This window comes from Macaca nemestrina, chromosome 1 (genome assembly GCF_043159975.1).
Source record: "Macaca nemestrina isolate mMacNem1 chromosome 1, mMacNem.hap1, whole genome shotgun sequence".
Taxonomy (NCBI): Eukaryota; Metazoa; Chordata; class Mammalia; order Primates; family Cercopithecidae; genus Macaca; species Macaca nemestrina.
In genome coordinates this window covers 16184532-16203860 of record NC_092125.1, presented here as the reverse complement: position 1 = coordinate 16203860, position 19329 = coordinate 16184532, and the positions used below count along the sequence as shown (strand labels likewise).

Here is a 19329-nt window from a genome sequence, read left to right as displayed (position 1 = left end):
ATGGTTTTCAGAGTATTAGATGGAATTCGCCCCTGTTGAAGTTTATAAATGTGTTCAGGGGAAGGGGGAGGAAAGAGTTCACTGCCTAATCAGTTTTGCATGTCATGAAAATTAAATTCCTCTCCAGGTGTAGCTTCAGTCTCATGCAACTTAAAGTGATAACAGTTAATTTGATTTTTTAAAAAATATTATTCCAAAAGAAAACCATTTTAGGTTATCTCTGCCAGCTCTTACTGTTCGTTTCCTTACTGCTTAATAAATATAAAAATAAATCTGATGGTTTCAGACAGGAGGCATTGTGTGGGAGGAATACACAACCTTTAGAAGTGTTGATAGCATCTGATATTCAGCCGACCAAATGACAAGAGCTCAGGCCCACAGGTTTGCACAAGAGCACTGCTTTGCCTTAGTTTACTCGGGAGCAATTTTGAATCTTTCTATGCCTAGTTTCCCTTCCAGAAAAGCAGGGAGTGACTGTCATCTCAGGAGAGTGATGTCACAACCACGGAAGGAAACCGTCAACCATTCCACACAACTGCGGAGAGTGCCTAGTGCCAGGGGCTGGGCTTTTCAGGAATAATGGTGTAGAAATGTGGAGCTTAGCCCACAACAGGGGTACTATAAAAATAAAGTAGGCAAGTAGAAAAGACCACCGAAACCCCAGAATTGATAGAGGATAAAAACTTCCCTCCACGTGGTGGATGGTACTGGAGTGATAAACAGTTCAGTGTTTTTAGGTCATTTTTGGTGAAGATCTATGAATTTCCAGGATTTTAAAAAACAAATTAGCACTGGCTACAAACCCACTGGCATAAGCGGCAGTGTGCTTTCTCTCTAACTGTGGACAAGTCGGGCATGTGGGGGGTGAGGTGCCCTGGGCTGGGCCTGGGGCACAGTGAATGGGGCAGAGGCACTCGCATGGAAACCAAAATGGCGTGCAGCCCAAGACTGGCTCCTCCATCAGTGTCTTTCCTCAGCGCTTTTCTTCCAAGGTAGCTTTGTGAAGCTTGACCTGGACTTGCCTAGCCTTGAAGGGACCACAACAGGAAGGCCTAATAGATTATGAACTAATCCCTCAAAAAGGGCTACTTGCCCAGTAGAAGGAAATGGGCATCTCCTTCCGTGGTCCCTGCCTGGCGGGGCTGTTCAGGGAGACTGAGTTCTGAGCTCAGGAAGTCTGGCAGGCTGGCTGTGACTTCCAGCCACCATCACCAGGACAGGAGGGTTACTGAACACCGGTGTGGGCTGCATGCCTCAGTGGGCCAGGAGGGGCACGGCCTCTGAGATGGGTAGAGGCTTCCCACAGAGGCCTGGGAACCTGATCCTGGCCATAAATCTGAAAGCGCCACAGCCCTCAGGAGAACCAAGAGAGAGAGGCAGGCTGGGGAAATGTCATCAGTGTGCACCCAGGCCTGGTGGAGCTGGTCTGCCCCAGCTGGAGTGAGACTTCATCAAGACGGAGCCTTTCCTGGCACCCCCGGGAGGCCGTTCTGCGTTTCCGCCCTTCATGCCTCTGAAATAGCAGGGGCCATGTTCCTTCTGGTGCTTGTCCTTTTGAGCTCGGGGCCATGTTCTTTCTGGTGCTTGTCCTTTTGAGCTCGGTGTTTCAGTCATGTCTGTTTTGTAGACTTTGATTTTGTCTTAAGTGAGAAAGCAAGCTGGTGAAGGTTATTTCCAAGTTAAATAGCTAGTCTGAGGGGCTTATCACTGCAGCCAATTGTGCTTATGTGGGGGTAGGAGTGTCACTGCCTACTTGAAAGTATCCAGTTGTGTGGAACAGATTCAGGGTGGCCCCTAGCACTTGGGGCTGCGGGATCTTCTGCACACTTAACCTTTAATGGTAAAGACACAAGCTTGGAGTGTTTAAGTGATTCGTTCAAGAGCATGGTGATAGTGGTGACAAAGGGGATTTGAACCCACGTCTACGTGGCTCCAGAGTTCACTCTTTCATTGCTCCCGCAAGTCCTTCTTGAGGCTTTAGTGTTTTTAGTGCATTTTGTGCCCCTAGACTTAGAGTTGACATTTAGCAGATAAATTGCTGTGAATCCAAAGAACGTTTAGTGTGTCTTGTGGCGAGGTCCTGAAATGATTATTGTATTAGTCAAACAGAATGATCATGGAGCACGGATGGAGATGTCAGATGCAATCCCTGTATCGTAAGGCAATGAAATTTAATGAAGGATAAGATGAATTCACAAATAACTACAACTCAGGGCCAAACGTGCACAGCCTGTAGCAACAGTGTCATGCTGAGATTTAAAGGAAGAAGAGGTGCCATTGGCAGAACTCCACGTGTGACCGTCCCCTCCCTGCACATAGCCAGGATTCCCTGTCAGTGCCACGGCTGAGGTGAGGAGCTCTTGCTGGATGGTGGGGTGGGGGCGGCAGGGCAGATTGAAGTCAGGGTTTCTGTTATACCTGGGTTTGGAATGCCTCCTATTCAAACAAAGAAAAATATCTAACAGATGGTTGGATGTGAGTCTCAAGGAAAAATTCACTCTGAAAAGCACAGAATTCACGTATATTGCTTGTGTGAAGAGTCTCAGCTAGAATAACAAAGTCGGATGGGAGGACTCAGGACCGATTGGAAGAATGGTTTACTAAATCGTTCTTTCCTTTTCCTCCTTAGCAGATCATACCGCCAGCTGCTTAACACACAATAGTTTAAAAAATTGTTTCTTCTTACCTCTGAGTGAAGGTAAGCACATTCAGGGAGATGGGCGAGTCTTTTCAATGGATAGAGTGTCATCTCTGATGATCAGCCCAGACAGGGAGAGATCCTAGTAAAGCTGCTAGTTCAGGCACCCAGTTACTAGCCCTCCAGTTATCAAGGGGGTGGGAAGGCTGGTGGCTGGAAAACGTGGAACAAACCTGCTCCTCTTCTTTTCCTGCCAATTTCCGTGTTTGTAGAAAGTTGTGTCTGTGTATTGCACCTGTGTGTGTGCTGGTGGCGGATGCTTGTGTAGCACAGTGACTTGGAACAAAACAGCATGGCTGATGAGGCTGAAGGTGGGTGGGCTAAGTAAACAGGCATTGCATTGCACATTTTGTGGGCAAAGAAGTTGAAGCATCGCATGATTTTAACAAATTACTTGCCAGATGATTTCAACACATAGTGCAGAATTTAGAATCAATAATGCCAAATTGGCCACGTGATTTATATAAAACCAAGTGCTATGGTTTTTATATTATCTTTAGAGGAGAAACCATTTTGATCTGTGTCCAAATAACTTATTTTATTTTTGAGACGGAGTCTCACTCTGTCGCTTGAACTGGAGTGCAGTGGTGCAATCTTGGCTCACTGCAACCTCTGCCTCCTGGGTTCAAGTGATTCTCCTGCCTCAACCTCCTGAGTAGCTGGGATTACAGGCACCTGCCACTACGCCAGCTAATTTTTTTATAGTTTTAGTAGAGACAGGGTTTCACCATGTTGGCCAAGCTGGTCTCAAACTCCTGACCTCGTGATTTGCCCGCCTTGGCCTCCAAAAGTGCTGGGATTACAGGCGTGAGCCACCGCGCCCGGCTTCCAAGTAACTCTTGAGATAGAAAATAACTCATTAGCTATATACTGGCAGAACATTTGAACAACTCATTAGCTATATACTGGCAGAACATTTGAACAACTCTAGCAAGAACTGTCAGTTTAGGGATGCCGCCTCTAAATGGGGGCTTACAATATAACATTTTGCAGGAAGTCCTTTCTGATTGATACACAGCTGCCTAGATGAAGGACCAGTTAACAATTTCATGAGTTGTAAATATAAAAGTTGTGTACCACAATAAAAAAGAAAAAGAAGTATGGCTGCATTGTTGATGGCTGGCAAACAGCCCCCAAGAATCCTAGGGTGACTCCAACACTGCCACCTTTCCTCTGTGGGTGCGGTCACCTGCGGATGCGAGTGTCTGTGCATCTGCGCCTCAGTATGCATACTCGAGATGCCCGCTCTCATAGACCGTGCAGAGCGTCACTGCATTCTTACCTGATTCATGTGGCCTTAGTGTTGTAGATACACTATGTCACTTTCATCCTCCCTCCTCCCCAAAAAAGATGCCACAGAGAACGGTGAACTGGGATAAGCAATGAGCAGAATAACAGTTGAAGAAGCACCTCACGAACCTCCCCAGAGAAACGGGATGGAGGAGCGCCCAGGGTACTCTTGCCCTCTTGCCTGCGCTGCCATTTCCTTCCAGCCTGGGTTTCTAGCTCTTTTTGTGGAATGCTTTCTGTGTTTCCTATTTCTGGATGCCTAAGGAGCGGCCAGTCATACTCCTGGCTGACCACTGCCAGGCACTGTGGTTTTCCTCACTGAACTCAAGGAGTCACCCTCCGTGGGGAGGCCACACTCAGCTCCAGGCCTGCCGTTTAGCCTTTGGGGCTTGGCTGTAAAGTTGCCCAAGAGGATTACAGGAGCTGCCAGCCAAGTTTAATTTGGCCACCTCAGAGAACTGCAGCAAGGCCCTACCAGCTTCCCATTAGACAAACAACTGCATTTAAATTAAATACAGTTTGCACCTCTAGGGAGTACTGGCCTGAAAATAATAGCATTCTGTCTCTGATTATAGAGTACACTTACTTTTATTAATTGCTGATTCTTAGTTTACCAAAAAAAAAATATATATATATATATATAAAAGCATTACCATTTACTTTCCAAGGGGTAAGAGATTCTCTACAGTACCTTCCCCCAACCCTCTCCTCAAATTTCCAAATCCTAAATACTATGAAGAAATTTGTGTGACTGTTTAAAATTGAGTATTTCCTTCTAACTATTGTCTTTTGAAAACGGATGGTTCACCAGGCCAGTGATACTCTGTGGACTGCATTTTGGGACCTCTACCCCAGCAAGGATACAGGCTCCTCGGGGTCTTCAAGATGGGAAAAGTTGTCTCGGAATTTACCCAAATGTCGTTCTCACCATAAAAGATATACTTGTAGAAATGAGAAGCTTCAATACAACTCAAAACACTGGACACAGCAATAACTATAAACATTTTAATTTCAAAAACAAAGGTGTGTGCGAGTGTTGTGTGACACAGTAAGGGTTGCGGGGCTTGGAGAACAAGCACGCGTCCCTGGGAAGCCCGCAGGGTGCTGGCAGCCCACAAATCGCTTAGACTACAGTGAGGGGCATTGTGTGACGCCAAGGGGGCTTTCCATGCACCGAATGGACTCAGTTTCTAAACTCACATCCTAATGTATCCTGGCTCTTCACAGAATACTGGAGACATGACTGCATGCACGATCACGGTTCTTGTTGTGAAGCTGCCACCATGTTACGCTTAACAGCTGCATAAATATTATAAAGAAATAGGGTTTTCCTGACACTTAGATTTAACCTTAATGCATCTAACCGGCTGATGGTATCAGACGTGCTGCTGTTCATTTATTTTTCATGGTAACAGTAACATATAAAGTGCCAATGATGTAACATGCAGTTGTCTGATTTTCATCAGGGCATTTGTTTCATGGCTCTGTTTAGTTGTTTTAAAATAGTAAATGGCTTTTGTTTGCGATTTCAGATTCTGGAACATGTGTGGTGCTGTCCGTGGTGCGCCGTTCTGGGCGGTGCTGTGCCTGGCGGGGAAGGTGTGCTGTGGCTTCTTTGTTGTTTGTTTCCCCATCATGTGAGGTTTTTTTTTTGTTGTTTGTTTGTTTGTTTGTTTGTTTGTTTCAAAAACCTGAGATAAGTTCTGTGTTCTGGAACAGCTCTCCTTTTCCACAGGAGGAGCCCCTCATGGATCGCAGTATTGGTTGGTTGTGATTTGGGGAGCACGAAGGAGAGCAATGCAGGTGGGAGCGGTGGGGACCCGGCCTCCCCACCCGGTCGCATGCCCGTCACTGCTCGTCCGACACACTTTGCTGCGAGGCCGTGTCGTCCAGGCCCATGTCCTCCTGGCTTGCTCTCCTGCAGACAACCCCAAGAGTCTCCGGCACAGCCTCAGCCGGACGTTGGTCACGAAGCTGCCCCTGCTCGGTGGCATCGGTGGGCTCACATGGCTCGGAGAGGTGCTTCCAAAGAGAAGAGAGAAGCAGTGAACAGCTCAGCAAATGTGCACTACCCACTTGTAACTGGCCTCACCCCACCCGTGCTGTGGGAGCTAAAGGCTAGTGCTGCCATATCCTTGAGGTCAGGTTCTAAAGTCAGGTCAAATGATGGAGGGCCAGCACGGTGGCCTCTGAGGACAGGACGAGCAACATCTGAGACACAGGGGCTCTGCGCGTGGGCCTCTGGATGACTGCACTGGAAAGAGCGGCCCTGGGGGGAAAGGGCATTTGTGCGCCTGGCTTTCCAGCTGTGGTTCGTGTCACTCCCTGCACACTTAGCCTGTCATGCATGCTGAGTTCTAGCAGGCTTGACCCCAGGAGAACACGGAGGCCATTCTATTCTGGGGGCATGTGTTTTGGAGAGCCGGAAGGAGAATTTGACGGAATCGCAGAACTACACCCACAGACTGACTTTCACACAGATTGGGGCAGGGAGAAGGGTGATACTTTGTGCATTTTTATTGAGGAAGTAAAGAAAAGGGAGGGGAAATGTATTCTTTTAGTTATCTAACTAAGGTCAAACTCCTGAAGTAATCAGCTCTTTCCTCTTCGCCAGGACAGCCTGGGGGTTCCAGGAGAGCCCATAAATCTCCCCCTCCGTGAAAGATGGCACCCACGGCTGCAATCCTGTGGCTCCTTGTGGGGCGGCTGGCCCAGCCTCGGCTTCCCCTGGCAGGAAGGTACTTGCCTGGAGAGCCGTTTCCCATGAAGGAGAGGGAGGGCGACACTAGGAATGTTCAGGTGCGGCCCCCTCCCTCCACCTGCAAATAACCTCACCCAGAACCAGAGGCCAAGCCGCGGTGTGGCCCCTTCTCTCCACCTGCAAATAACCTCACCCAGAACCAGAGGCCAAGCTGCTGCAACTCTGGTGCTTGATGGAAAGCATGAGCCATGGTCAGGAAAACCTGAACACTTAAAAGGAGTGGGGCAACTCTCCAAATATGACCCATTTTTGCCTTGACACCATCGATTTTTCTGTCTACCAGGTTATGAAGGAGAACTGCCAGGTATTTACTTTTTTCTCACTGATGAAGCTCAAGTATTCATTTCATCTCAGCTGGCTCAGGATTCTAGACAAGCAAGAGCTTATTTGGGTGAAGTCCTTAAAATGCTCCTTGTCTAGTATTTAAATACCTAAAAGCAGTGGGCTGTCTCAGCAGCTTTAAAGTTAAATCTATTGGCTGAGAAGCAATGATACTCTAACTCCATTGGATAAGAAGCAATGATACTCTAACTCCATTGGAGAAGAAGCAGTGATGCTCTAACTCCATTGGAGAAGCAGCAATGATGCTCTAACTCCATTGGAGAAGAAGCAATGATACTCTAACTCCATTGGAGAAGAAGTAATGATACTCTAACTCCATTGGAGAAGAAGCAATGATGCTCTAACTCCAGCATTGACAGGTGCCCTTTCCTCTCCCTCAGGCCAGAACCATGTGAGAAGAGTCCCACTGTGTGAATGGGTGGAGGGCATTCTCCCTCATGCCCCAGTGTAGGGTAGATGGCCACAGTTCTGCAGAACCCCTGTGTCCGGTGACTCCTTTCAGTGTCTGCCTGGGCATTATCATTTACAGGACATGTGCTCTGTATCTTGTCTGCTTCCAAGAGTAGCTAAGCCACTTCGTGTCTAATCACTGTCCTTTGTCACTCTGGGAACCCCACAGAGGAGGGGAGGGGGTTCTGCAGGCAGAAAGGTGGGAATGCAAGGCAGGTACCATGCTCAGGCCAGGAGCCCATGCCACCACCCCAGCCCGTCCTGGTGAGCCCTGTCCAGCCCCTTACCCGAGTGGCCTGGCTGGCAGCCCTGGCCGAGGGGCCCATCACGATGTTGACGCTGCTGGATGACTGGGTGTCACTGGTATTGCCCCCCTCCGCAGCAGAGAGTCCGGAAATGACGAGCGCGCTGGAAAAGCTCCTCTTGCCAAAGAGGAAGCTCAGGGTGGAGCTGGTGGAAGAGCCCAGGCTGGACCTGATGAGTGCCTCGGCCCGCTCGCGGACGCTCAGGTGGCCCGTGGTGGTGACAGGCGGGGGCTGCGAGTGCAGGGACGTGGCTGAGGTGTGCAAGGAGAGCCGGCTTTCCGAGAGCCTCTGGGCCAGCTCATGCACTGAGGTGGACGTCTGCAGGAATGTTTGGCGGCTCTCTAAGATGGGGCCAGATGAGCTCAGCATGGGCGGCCTTTGGCTTAGTGCCGAGTGTGCCTGCACAGACTGGCTCCTGCCTTTCCTCCTGCCTTTAAAAGAAAGCAGAACACAGAGTTGTAGCGGGTGGTCATGAACATCGATACATGTGTGGGGAAGCAGGTGGTCTGCTCTGCCTGGGCCCAGTGACCCCGCCTCAGTGCACCACCTGCAAGGCTGGGACAAGAACTGGAAGCCTGACCACTGCCTCACCCACTCCCTCCCACCAAGTCCAGGTCCTGAGAACTGAAGGGCCAACCGAAGGGCACCCAAGGGTGGGGGCTGGGGTTGGGGTTGGGGGTACAGTGTGAGAAGCTGCAGCCAGGGTGACAGATCTGCCCAGTTTGCCAGGACATTCCTGGTTCTAGCACTGAAAAGTCCCACATCCCTGGAAGCTGCTCGGTTCAGGCAAACCAGGACGACGCCAGGAGCAGAACTTGGGCTCATAAAGTAAACCCAAATGTGATCCTGGCTCAGGACCTTGGTTCCTATGCTCATCTGATCGGCAGCGATAAAGGAAAACATGCAGGGTTCTGTCATTTTTATTTGCCATGGAAAAGAAGAAAGGGGAGGAGAGCTGAAAGCCCATGCCGTGGCCTCCTTTCCAGAACAGCTTTCCTTACAGGCTCGCACACTACTGGCCAGGCCGGGCCTTGGTCCCATGCTCTTCTCACCCACCCCTTTGCCCACCGCCTCGCCCCTCAGGGGCCCTGCCACCCCAGCCTTTGCTGAGACTTGTCTAGACAAGGCCATTTTTGACAAAAGGGACTGGACTGCCCCCAAAGATGTGGTTGTGTCCAAGCTTCTGGAAGCAGGATAACGTCATGGGGTCTTCTGTGCATGATGGGCCTGCGTAGCCTGTGGTTCAGCTTTGCAGTCTAAGCAGTCTGAGGAAACGGGTGCTGGCTAGAACACCGGGTTGCTTAACTTGAGCATCCATGATCACCAGGGGCTAACTGCAAAATATCATTTTGATGGGAGCAGCTAGTGACGCCACAGTTCTATGAATGGCCTCATGGGCATGTCTCCTGCAGCTGCTACAGTTAGGCATTAAATCAAGACAAACAGAGGGGGCGGAGGCATGACTATCAGAAAGGACATCCTATGCATTGCCTTGTACCTTACCCCAAATGCCCATTATTCATTGTGCATCTGGTGATTCTGAAGCGGGTGTGGCTGCCCCTAGGAGAACCCAAGAACTGACACGTCACGTGAGAGGCAATTCCTTAGGGATACACGTTACGAAGGGGATTCCAGGGATCCTTCCAGCCCCGCCCCACCCCACCGTGGCCTAGGCTGAAGGGGCCTTTCTGCCTCATGTTGACCACAGTGCCAGTTTGGATGCTATGATGGTCGAGTGCCCATTTGCAGGGGGCACTGGTGCTCCCATCTCACTTTCTCCTGCCCGTGTGGTGACGGTGTGGAGTGCTCACCCCACAGTGCTGTGGGCTTCCACGTGACGGGGTTGCCCTCCCCGGGATGAGTGTGCTCAGCCCCTAGCATGGGGCCCACCCGCCTCTGCCGCAGGAGGGATGCATCCAGGCCAGCCTGAAAGGTCCCGGCTGAGTAGTTGAGTATGTTCCTCTTACAGAGAAAAAGGAGAGGAGGAAAGGGATCCTGATGAATCAGAATGAAAAACAAGGGGGGCGATTTGTTAGTTTATTCAGCGTCTGGCAGGGCTGGACGTCTGTTTGCGATTTCTACTGTAAAGCTGATCACTGTCCAAAAATACCCCACATTCATCCACAAGTCAATGATTGTGATGCTCAAAAGAAGACCACCCACACTTGGTGGGGAACTTCCCAGAGAATTCCAGGAACAAGGGGACAAATAACCCACTGTGTGTCAAAGGGCAGTGGCCTGCTGTAGTCTGTGCACGACAAGGACTCCCCCACCACCTGATTTCATTGCTTCAGATTTTCTCATTGCTCTTTTTTTTTTTCAAAATTAATTTTGCAAATGGAGCAGCACTAAGGAAGCAAACCATGCTAAATGCATTTGTGCTACTCAGGATCATTATTTTACAATTTAACTTATTTTGCAAATTACTGTATTACCAAGTTATGAATGTTTCTAGGGAAACCTTTTTAGAACCTGAATGGAAATACCTCATATGTAAATCGCCCTCCTTGGTTTATTATCGTGGCACTTAATTCCTTTGTCTTTGATGTTATCTGGAAAGTGGTGGTGTTGCTCCTTAGTGATATGAGAACACAGCCTCCCTCTCCAATCTGGGATTCAGATTAGTTACGAATTCCTAACTGCTCACCAGTAAGTAGGTCACCAGCCTCCACTGCTAGGCCAACTCCCCTTCCAGCTGTGACATATACTTTTTACCCCAGCAAGCCGATTGCAGGTTGTCGGGCCCTAGATGAGGCTGGCATAGTGAGCGCCTGGCGGCTGGGTGCAAAGTGCTGTGTGCACCAGCAGCAGCCGATGCACAGCGTGGCCGGCCTGGGGAGAGGAGTTCTGCTCGTGGGGTCTCAGGCAGGAGGGACCCCAGTCCGCTCAGCCTCTAGCAAGGGCTCGGGATTGGGATACCTGGCCAGAACTGAGGCAGGGACCAACGAAGGCTGGGGGCAGCTGGGTCCCCAGTTATGCGAGTTGAGTCTTGGTGACTTGGTGAGTAAAATAAGACCCTTGTTAGAATTTGGTTCAAATTCACCCTTCAAAACTGCTCACTCGTTGCTACTTGGCTAAGTGTCTCTGTCATGCCCTTCCCAGAGAGGCAGGTCCTCCCGTCTGAGAGGCCCCCGACCACTTCTCGAATGGCACTCAGCACACTGTGTTGTCACTGTCTGATGCACGGTCCTCTCCACTATATGCCCTTCCTGCAGCAAAGGAGCCCTGTATCACCGCTATGAGCTCAGCACCCAGCACACTAACATGTAAGTAAAGGATACACGGGACAAACCTGCAAAACAGACCAGATGCCAAAACCCTGATTAGAAATCCAGTGGGTCTCAGAAAGTTTGGGGTGGGTACAGTGTTTCTTAAACTTGGCCATTAGAAGCATTTCAAAAAATCAGTATCTTGACTAGAGGCTGAGACCCAAGGGGCTGCCACTGCAGACTGGAGGGCAAGCTAAAGGTTAGGAAAATAGGAAGGTGATTCCTCCATTGTTCCAGGGTCAAGTACAAAGATCCGGGATCAGGAATGTCCTCCCCATAGCTGGAGACTGGCCTCTAACCCCCCTGCACTGGCCAAGCAGGTCTCCGGCTTCCTTTCTGGGAGCTGTGTGTCTCAACTCGGACGGGCATGGTTGTTTTACTTAACTGGGAGGAGGGTGAGAAGGAGGCCAGAGACTGAAATCAAATCCAGTTATGTTCACATCCCTGAAGGGAATGATGGCCTGCTGGGAATGGCAGGCAGGTGGTTTCTGCGAAGTGTCCCGGGCAGGGCCAGGCAGAGCCACCCCTCCCACTGTGGTAGCCTCCTTCTTGGGCTTGCTCTCCTTGGAACCCCAGGGGCTACCTGCACATTGGGTGTCAGGTGCAGTGTCTTGAGATGAATGAAAGCTTTGCGCTCCCGGTCCCAGTCAGGGCTACAGACCAACATGCGCACACCATCTGCATCCATGAAGGAGGAGGTCAGAATCAGGGGCGTGGCCAGGTGCAGGAGGTAAGAGCCTGTGGGTGCAACTTCTCTCTTACTGACACCACGGGCATCTTCTAGCATCGGCTGTGTATCGAGTGCCGAGGGTGCCATGGTGTGGGTGTGGGAGCCCTCAGGAAGTCCACACCTACTCGTACTCTCCTTTTCCAAGGCCAAGGGCTCCAACATGAGGCCCAGGAGTGTATGTGTTGGGGGAGCTGCTAACTGCTGAGACAAGACAATGGCTCCTGACCTTCTGCCGCCCATGGGGAGGGAGCAAGTATAGTGAACCACAGTGGAAGGTGGCCCGTGCCCCACTGTGGCTGTAACCACAGTGGGAGTAGAAAGAAGGTGACGTTTAATTTTTCTAGGGGACAAGAAGGAGAGATGTCCATGTCTTGAGTGTGGGGTCGGCAAGTTATCCCTTTCCTGTGCCTATTTTGGGCGGCTCTGGATTTCTTCCAGGAGACCAGCTGTGCCCATGGTGTCTCAGAATTCCCTGCTGCCTGGAGGCTTCCTGGGGGCCCCGGATGCTGGTTTGAAGCAAACATGCACATACCTTCCAGCCTCCTGAATTCGAGTTTGGCCTCCAGCCCTGTTCCCACTGGCATCCCCAGAGTGGGCATTTTGCTGATGTCGCCGGCCGGCCTCGGGCCCCGTCATGAGCTTTAAAGGAGTTGCCCCAGGAGGCCCCACTGAAGGCAGCTGCCATAGCGGAGGCTGAGTGCAGAGATGCTCGGGCAGCTGAGGCAGGGCTGTCCCCTGATATCCTCCCCACTGGGCCTCATGCCCCGCACCTTCCTGTAGCTCACTGGGCCCCCTCGGGGACTCCAGTCCAAATGGTCTGGACAGGCGTCTGCCCTCAGTGCCTGAGTTCCTCATAGGGACCGCTTGAGGATCTCAGCTGCATCTGAAGGTAGCCTGGCTGCTCTCGGGCTGGGGAAGTACCTGAAGGGGACCATGGGTGCAGTCCTCCCCTCAGCCTATCAGCTGTCTTTAAGGCCCCTCTTTTCAGAGCCCTATCACCAAGTATCACCAGGAGCCTTCAGTCCTGGGTCTCCTGGAGAGCCTTCTGGACAGCTGAGTCACATCCTGGAGGGATTCTGGCAGGGGGATTGGGGCACCAAGGACATGATGGTACATTTCAGGAGAGCCAACAAGATTGGCAGCTCTTGGCTCCGCTGCTCTTGGCTGTGATAGAACCTGGCTACAGCTGCAAGTCTGAGACCCGAGGGCCTTACACCCTCGCCCTCTAGGGAAGCTGTAGTGTAAGTGGCTGAGGCCAGGAGGGGTAACCATCCACTCATTCATTCAACCTTTGTCTGCTGAGCCCAGACCATGCTTACTACCCAGCTCAGCACCTCAGAGGTTTCCCTTGGTGGCCCCTGCAGCCATCTGTGTCCCCACAGGGCCAGGAAGCTATGGAGCGGGAGCATGTCAACCAGCTCCCACCCACTCCTGCTTGGCCATGTGCTGGGTTCCCAGGACTCCAGAATTCACTGCCCCAAACTGGGGCCTGCACAGGCCTCTTCCCCAGGGTCCCCTCCCAGGGCGGACCTTGGGTCTACTTGCAGGCGTGTGCACCCCCAGACGGGCATGCGAATGGGTGGCTCCAGTGTATGCAGGCAGCCCCTCACCTGGCAGGATGTGGGGAGAGCAGGGAGGAGGGTGGCATGGTCTTCACGTGTGCTCTTGTCACAGGCTCTGCAGAAGTTACAGCTGCCCAACTGAGCATCCAGTGTGGGCTGCACTGTCCTAGGTGCCGGGCAGTGAACAGCTCATGGGGAATTCCGACCACAGACGAGGGGCATGCATCAGGTACGGATTGGAGGGGAAGAGAAAGTGGGGCAGGGGGACGGCAGTGCTGTATGGAAGGCTGGCCGGGGTCTCTTGGATAAGCTGGGATTTGATGGGAGGCTGCGTGAGTGAATGAAGGAGCTGCAAGCCTGGGAGAGGCACGTTTGACACAGAGGAGGCAGCAGCTGAGGGGGTCCTGAGGAGGAGAATGCTTGACACTGGTGAGGGACAGTAAGAGGCCGTGTGCTGGGGATATGGGCTTGTAGGAGAGGGCTGAGAGAAGGCATCAGAGAGGCAGCAGGTCAGATGGGGGTCTGCAGGGGAGGGGTGCGCATGGGATGTGCGTGGGTGTTCCGGGCTGAATCGTGTTCCCTCCCCAGATTCCTCTGTTGAAGCCTTAACCCCCAGGACCTCAGGGTGGGGCCTTACTTTGATACAGGGTCATTGCAAATGTAGTTCATTAAGATCAGATCATACTGGAGTAGGATGGGCCCTGAGTCCAAGATGACCAGTGTCCTTATAAAAAAGGGACGTGTGGACACAGACAAGCACACAGGGAGAACACGATGTGAAGACGAAGCCAGAGCTCAGTGGTGCTTCTCCAGGCCAGGGGATGCCAAAGATGCCAAAGAACCACCACAAGCTAGGGAAGGGTCCTGGACCCCACTCCCCTCCAGCCCTCAGGGGGAACCAAGCCTGCCCCGCACCTGGATCTCAGACTTGCAGCCTCCAGAACTGGCAGACAGTAGGTTCATGCTGTTTAAGCCACCCGAGCCATGGTACTTTGTTCTGGCAGCCTAAGCAGACTCACAAATTCTGAGCTGAAGCCATCATTCAACAGAAGAACAATGTGAACTGATTTCAGTTTAAATAAAATCACTCTGACTTGCTTTGTGGAGATTTAGGGTTTTGTGAGTTTCAGAGCTGCATGAAAGACCAGAGAGAAAAAGCAGGAGAGGCGATACAGGAGAGGTTTTTCCTTCTTTTAAGTAGGAAAGGGGTGGCACGCCTTGTTCAATCTCCCCTGTCCCCTTCTAGCTCTCTGACCCTCTGCTGGGGATAAAAGCCTTGGCATAGCTTCCTAGGCTGCAGTGCCTTCTTTCCTCAGCGTGTCAGCTCCTTGAGCTGGAAAGGGACTTGAGACAGTCCCTTGCTCTGCCCCTGTCCCTCCCTGACCACAGTGAGAAAGTAAAGGAGCCCCTGCTGGCTGCTTCAGAAAGAACTGGGTGTCAGCTTTGCCTGCTCGTGAGGCCAGAAGGAAGATCACTTATAAGTGGAACCCTTGCCAGCCAGGGGACAGGACAAAGTCATGCTGGGCAGGGACATGCCAGCTGCACAGATGGAAGGCAGGAAGCAAGGGCGGCACACTCAGTGTTCAGTAATGCTTGCTTCCATCAGCTCATTCCCAGGGCTGGGGACAAGGACACTTGAAGCAGCATCCCTGGGGCCAGGACAATGGGATGGTGCAAGGTGGTTGGGATCACAAGTTCTGTGGCCAGCTCGCCTAGGCATGACTTTCAGACTGGCCACTGCCTGGCTGGGTGACACTGGACAGTGACCTAAGTCTTCTAGGCCTCTGGTCTCCACCCAAATTTCATCTTGAATTATAATCCCCATGTTTTGAGGGACAGACCTGCTGGGAAGTGAATGGATCATGGGGGTGGTTTCCCCAGGCCATTCTCGTGATAGCGGGTGAGTTCTCGTGAGAGCTGATAGTTTTAAAGTGTGGCACTTCCTTGGTCTCACTCTCTTCTGCTGCCATGTAAGACACACCTTGCTTCCCCTTCACCTCCTGCCATGATTGTAAGTTTCCTGAGGCCTCCCCAGCCATGTGGACCTGTGAGTCATTTAAACCTATTTTTATAAATTACCCAGTCTCAGGTTGTATCTTTATAGCAGTGTGAAAATGGACTTTTATGGAGAACTGGTACCAGCACAGTGGGGTATTGCTATAAAGATACCTGAAAATGGGGAAGCAACTTTGGAACTGGGTGATAGCCAGAGATTGGAATAGTTTGGGGGGCTCAGAAGAAGACAGGCAGATGAGTGAAAGTTTGGAACTTCCTAGAGACTTGCTCAGTGGTTATGACCAAAATGTTGATAGTGATATGGACAATGAAGTCCAGGCTGAGGTGGTCTCAGATGGAGATGAGAAACTTTTTGGGAACTAGAACAAAGGTCACTCTTGCTGTGCTTTAGCAAAGACACTGGTGGCATTTTACCCCTGCCCTAGAGATCTGTGGAACTTTGAACTTGAGAGAGATGATTTAGGGTACCTGGTGGAAGAAATGTATAAGCAGCAAAGGATTCATGAGGTGACCTGACTTATTCTGAAAGCTTTCAGTCATATTTGTTCATGAAGAGATGGTTTGGAAGTAGAACTTATGTTTAAAAAGGAAGCAGAATATAAAGGTTTGGAAAATTTGCAGCCTGACGATGGAGGAGAAAAGAAAAGCCCATTTTCTGGGGAGGAATTCAAGCCCACTGCAGAAATTTGCATAAGTAACAAGGAGCACAATGTTAATAGCCAAGACAATGGGGAAAATGTCTCCAGGGCATTTCAGAGATCTTCACAGAAGCCCCTCCTATCACAAGCCTGGAGGCCTAGGAGGGAAAAATGGTTTCATGGGTTGGGCCATGGACACCACCATTCTGTGCAGCCTCTGGATTTGGTGCCCTGCATCCCAACCACTCCAACTCCAACATGGCTAAAAGGGGCCAAGGTACAGCTTGGGTCATTGCTTCAGAGGGTGCAAACTCCAAGCCTTTGCTGCTTTCATGTGGTGTTGGGCCTGAGGGTGTGCAGAAGACAAGAGTGGAACTTTGGGAACCTCTGCTTAGATTTCAGAGGAGGTATAGAAATGCCGGGCATCCAGGCAAAAGTCTGCTGCAGGGGCGGAGCTCTCATGGAGAACCTCTGCTAGGGCAGTGTGGAAGGGGAATATGTGGTTGGAGCCCCCAGAGTCCCACTGGGTTACTGCCTAGTGGAGCTGTGAGAAGAGGGCCACCATCCTCCAGATCCCAGAAAGGTAGATACACCAACAGCTTGCACCGTGCATCTGGAAAAGCTGCAAACACTCAACCCCAGCCCATGAAAGCAGCTGCGGGGATGGTACCCATGCAGAACTGCCCAAGGCATTGGAAGCCCACCTCTTGCGCCAGTGTGACCTGGATGTGAGACATGGCATTGAAGGAGATTTTGGAGCTTTAAGATTTAATGACTGCCCAGCTGGGTTTTGGACTTGCATGGGGCCTGTGGCCCCTTTGTTTTGGCCAATTCCTTCCATTTGGAAGGGGAACATTTACCCAATGCTTGTTCCCCCATTGTATCTTTGAAGTAACTAACTTGTTTTTGATTTTACAGGCTCATAGGTGGAAGGGACTTGTCTTGTCTCAGATGAGATTTTGGATTTGGACTTTTGAGTTAATGTTGGAATGAGTTAAGACTTTGGGGGATGGTTGGGAAGGCATGATTGGTTTTGAAATGTGAAAGGGCATGAGATTTAGGAGGGACTAGAGACAGAATAATATGGTTTAGCTCTGTATCCCCACCCAAAAAAAATCCCCATGTGTCGAGGGAGGGACCTGGTAGGAGGTGACTGAATCATGGGGGTGGTTTCCCCCAGGCTGTTTTTATCATAGTGAGTGAGTTCTCATGAGAGCTGGTGGTTTTAAAGTGTGGCACTTCCTCACTCTTGCTCTCTCCTGCCACCATGTAAGATGTGCTTACGTTGCTTCCCCTTCGCCTTCCACCATAATTGTAAGTTTCTTGAGGTCTCCCCAGCCATGCAGAACTGTGAGTCAATTAAACCTCCGTCCTTTGTAAATTACCCAGTCTCAGGTAGTATCTTTATAGCAGTGTGAAAACAGACTAATACACTCAGTTTCTTTATCTGTAAGATGAGGAGGGTGAAACCGCCTGCATCTCTAAGAGCCGTGGTGAGGATCCAGTGAATTTGCACATGAAAGTACTCAGGATGGTGTTGGTAGAGTAGCACCTGAGAACTGTTACTGTTACCAAATTTTATATCCTGCAGCAAAGATGCCGTGAATAGCCGTGGGAGCAAAGAAAGAGCAGAGTGGCAGCAAGACGGGTGAGTTCAAAGCAGCTGATGCTTGGCCCAGGGCTTCATAAATCTCCCCAACCCTCCATCCCCCTAGCAGGACAACAACGGGTCTCAGAGCCTGGGACAAAGTCAGGCTGCAGGTGTGGCCAAGGCATGTGGGGTGTGGGGTATTTTGCCAGGCACGCACCTTTACTTGTAAAATGTAGAAAGTCAGCGGTGGCCTTGGCAGGAGCAGTTTTAAGAAGCATTCATGAGAAATTTAATAGCTGGTCTGGGCTTTAGTAGATCCTGCTCCAGAGTAAGCATGTCATTTAAATATGTGGAGGTAGATGCCCAAAAAATACAAAGCAGCTGCAAGAGTTGGAAGCAGTAACCTCTGGGAATTAGGAATGTTCCTGGGGTGTGAAGTGGGGAAACCCATGATTTTTGTTTTAATCCAGGCAGTCCTGTTTCAGTTTTAAACTATGCTGATTGTATAGTTTGATTATTAAATTTTAAGTTAAAAATCCAATTTAAAAAAAAAGATCTTGCTCTGACATCTTCCACAAACGGGAAGCTGTGATTGCTCTTGTAAATGTGAGGAATGCTCACTGCCTATGGTGTTTGGACTGCAGGGAGTGGAAGGAACACCAGCTCTTCCAGGCAAGGCCAGTTGCAGGCACTGTTTTACTAGGAAGAAAGAAAAGAAGGTGTTTGCAATTTTTTTTTTTCCCTGCACAGGCTGGAGCGCTGTGGCGTGATCTCGGCTCACTGTGACCTCCGCCTCCTGGGTTCAAGGGATTCTCCTGCCTCAGCCTCCAAAGTAGCTGGGATTACAAGCACCCACCACCACACCTGGCTAAATGTTTTTTGTATTTTTAGTAGAGACGGGGTTTCACCATGTTGGCCAGGCTGGTCTGGAACTCCTGACCTCAAGTGATCCTCCCACCTCAGCCTCCCAAAGTGCTGGGATTATAGGCGTGCACCACAGCACCCAGCCTCCAATTTCTTTTCTGCCAAGCCTCAAGAAACCAGGTCTGAAGCACTTCTGGAACCCCCACCTCTGACTCCTGTCTCGGACCCTGCCCACCCCGTAGCCAGACCCCCCTGACTCTAGACTTTCTCTGGTCCACACAAGTCACCTCGAAGTACTGGCAAATGACAGATGCTTAGGCATTTCACCGTTTGGAAGCTACTCTGCATTTTCCCATCTGGAAAGTCACTCCCGTGATCCTGAAACACATTTTTCATGCGATAAGAAATGTTAACTAAACAATGAGATACTGGAGGCCTGGGAGCTGCACGGGAGGCCTCCAGCAGGCGTCCTGCAGGGCCTCAGAGTAAACAGCATGGGGTGGGTGGGGCAGGGGGAGATCTTTTTTCCTTTCTTTTGAGCAGCTGATACTACCTATTTTGTCTATTTACCTATCTATGTACCTACCTACCTTTCTTTCTGTCCTCTATCAATCAGTCCCTATCTACCTATCTAGCATCTGTGAAAGGAAAATAAAATCTCCCCAAACTCATATGCCAAAGGAAAAAGTCAAGCCTGGGAACTGAGACACGCAAAACTGCCTCCCTTCTAATTTGCTTGCAGAGAAATTCCTTGTGGGTCCCAAGATCTTTACTCTAAAACAGTTCTGTTAAATTTCACCCTGAAAATGTAAA

General features: G+C 50.5%; 1 protein-coding gene and 1 long non-coding RNA gene across 5 annotated transcripts in view; one reads left to right on the top strand and one right to left on the bottom strand.

Moving 5' to 3' along the window:
• Positions 1-4979: 4979 nt before the first annotated feature.
• The window catches only part of LOC105464123 (pecanex 2), a 310280-nt gene continuing 295930 nt past the window's right edge, over positions 4980-19329 (bottom strand). For all 4 annotated transcript variants that reach the window (XM_011711793.3, XM_011711792.3, XM_071074159.1 and 1 more), the window contains 2 exons: positions 7829-8277; positions 4980-6010 (listed from right to left, as the gene is read on the bottom strand). In XM_011711793.3, coding sequence (XP_011710095.2) covers positions 5837-6010; positions 7829-8277 — 623 coding nt within the window. In that variant the 3' untranslated portion in view covers positions 4980-5836. The remainder of the gene's footprint in view (positions 6011-7828; positions 8278-19329) is intronic.
• On the top strand, positions 8531-19013 carry LOC139357416 (uncharacterized). Its single transcript, XR_011610454.1, has 3 exons — positions 8531-13636; positions 17653-17709; positions 18403-19013. It is a non-coding gene; the product is annotated as an uncharacterized lncRNA (long non-coding RNA).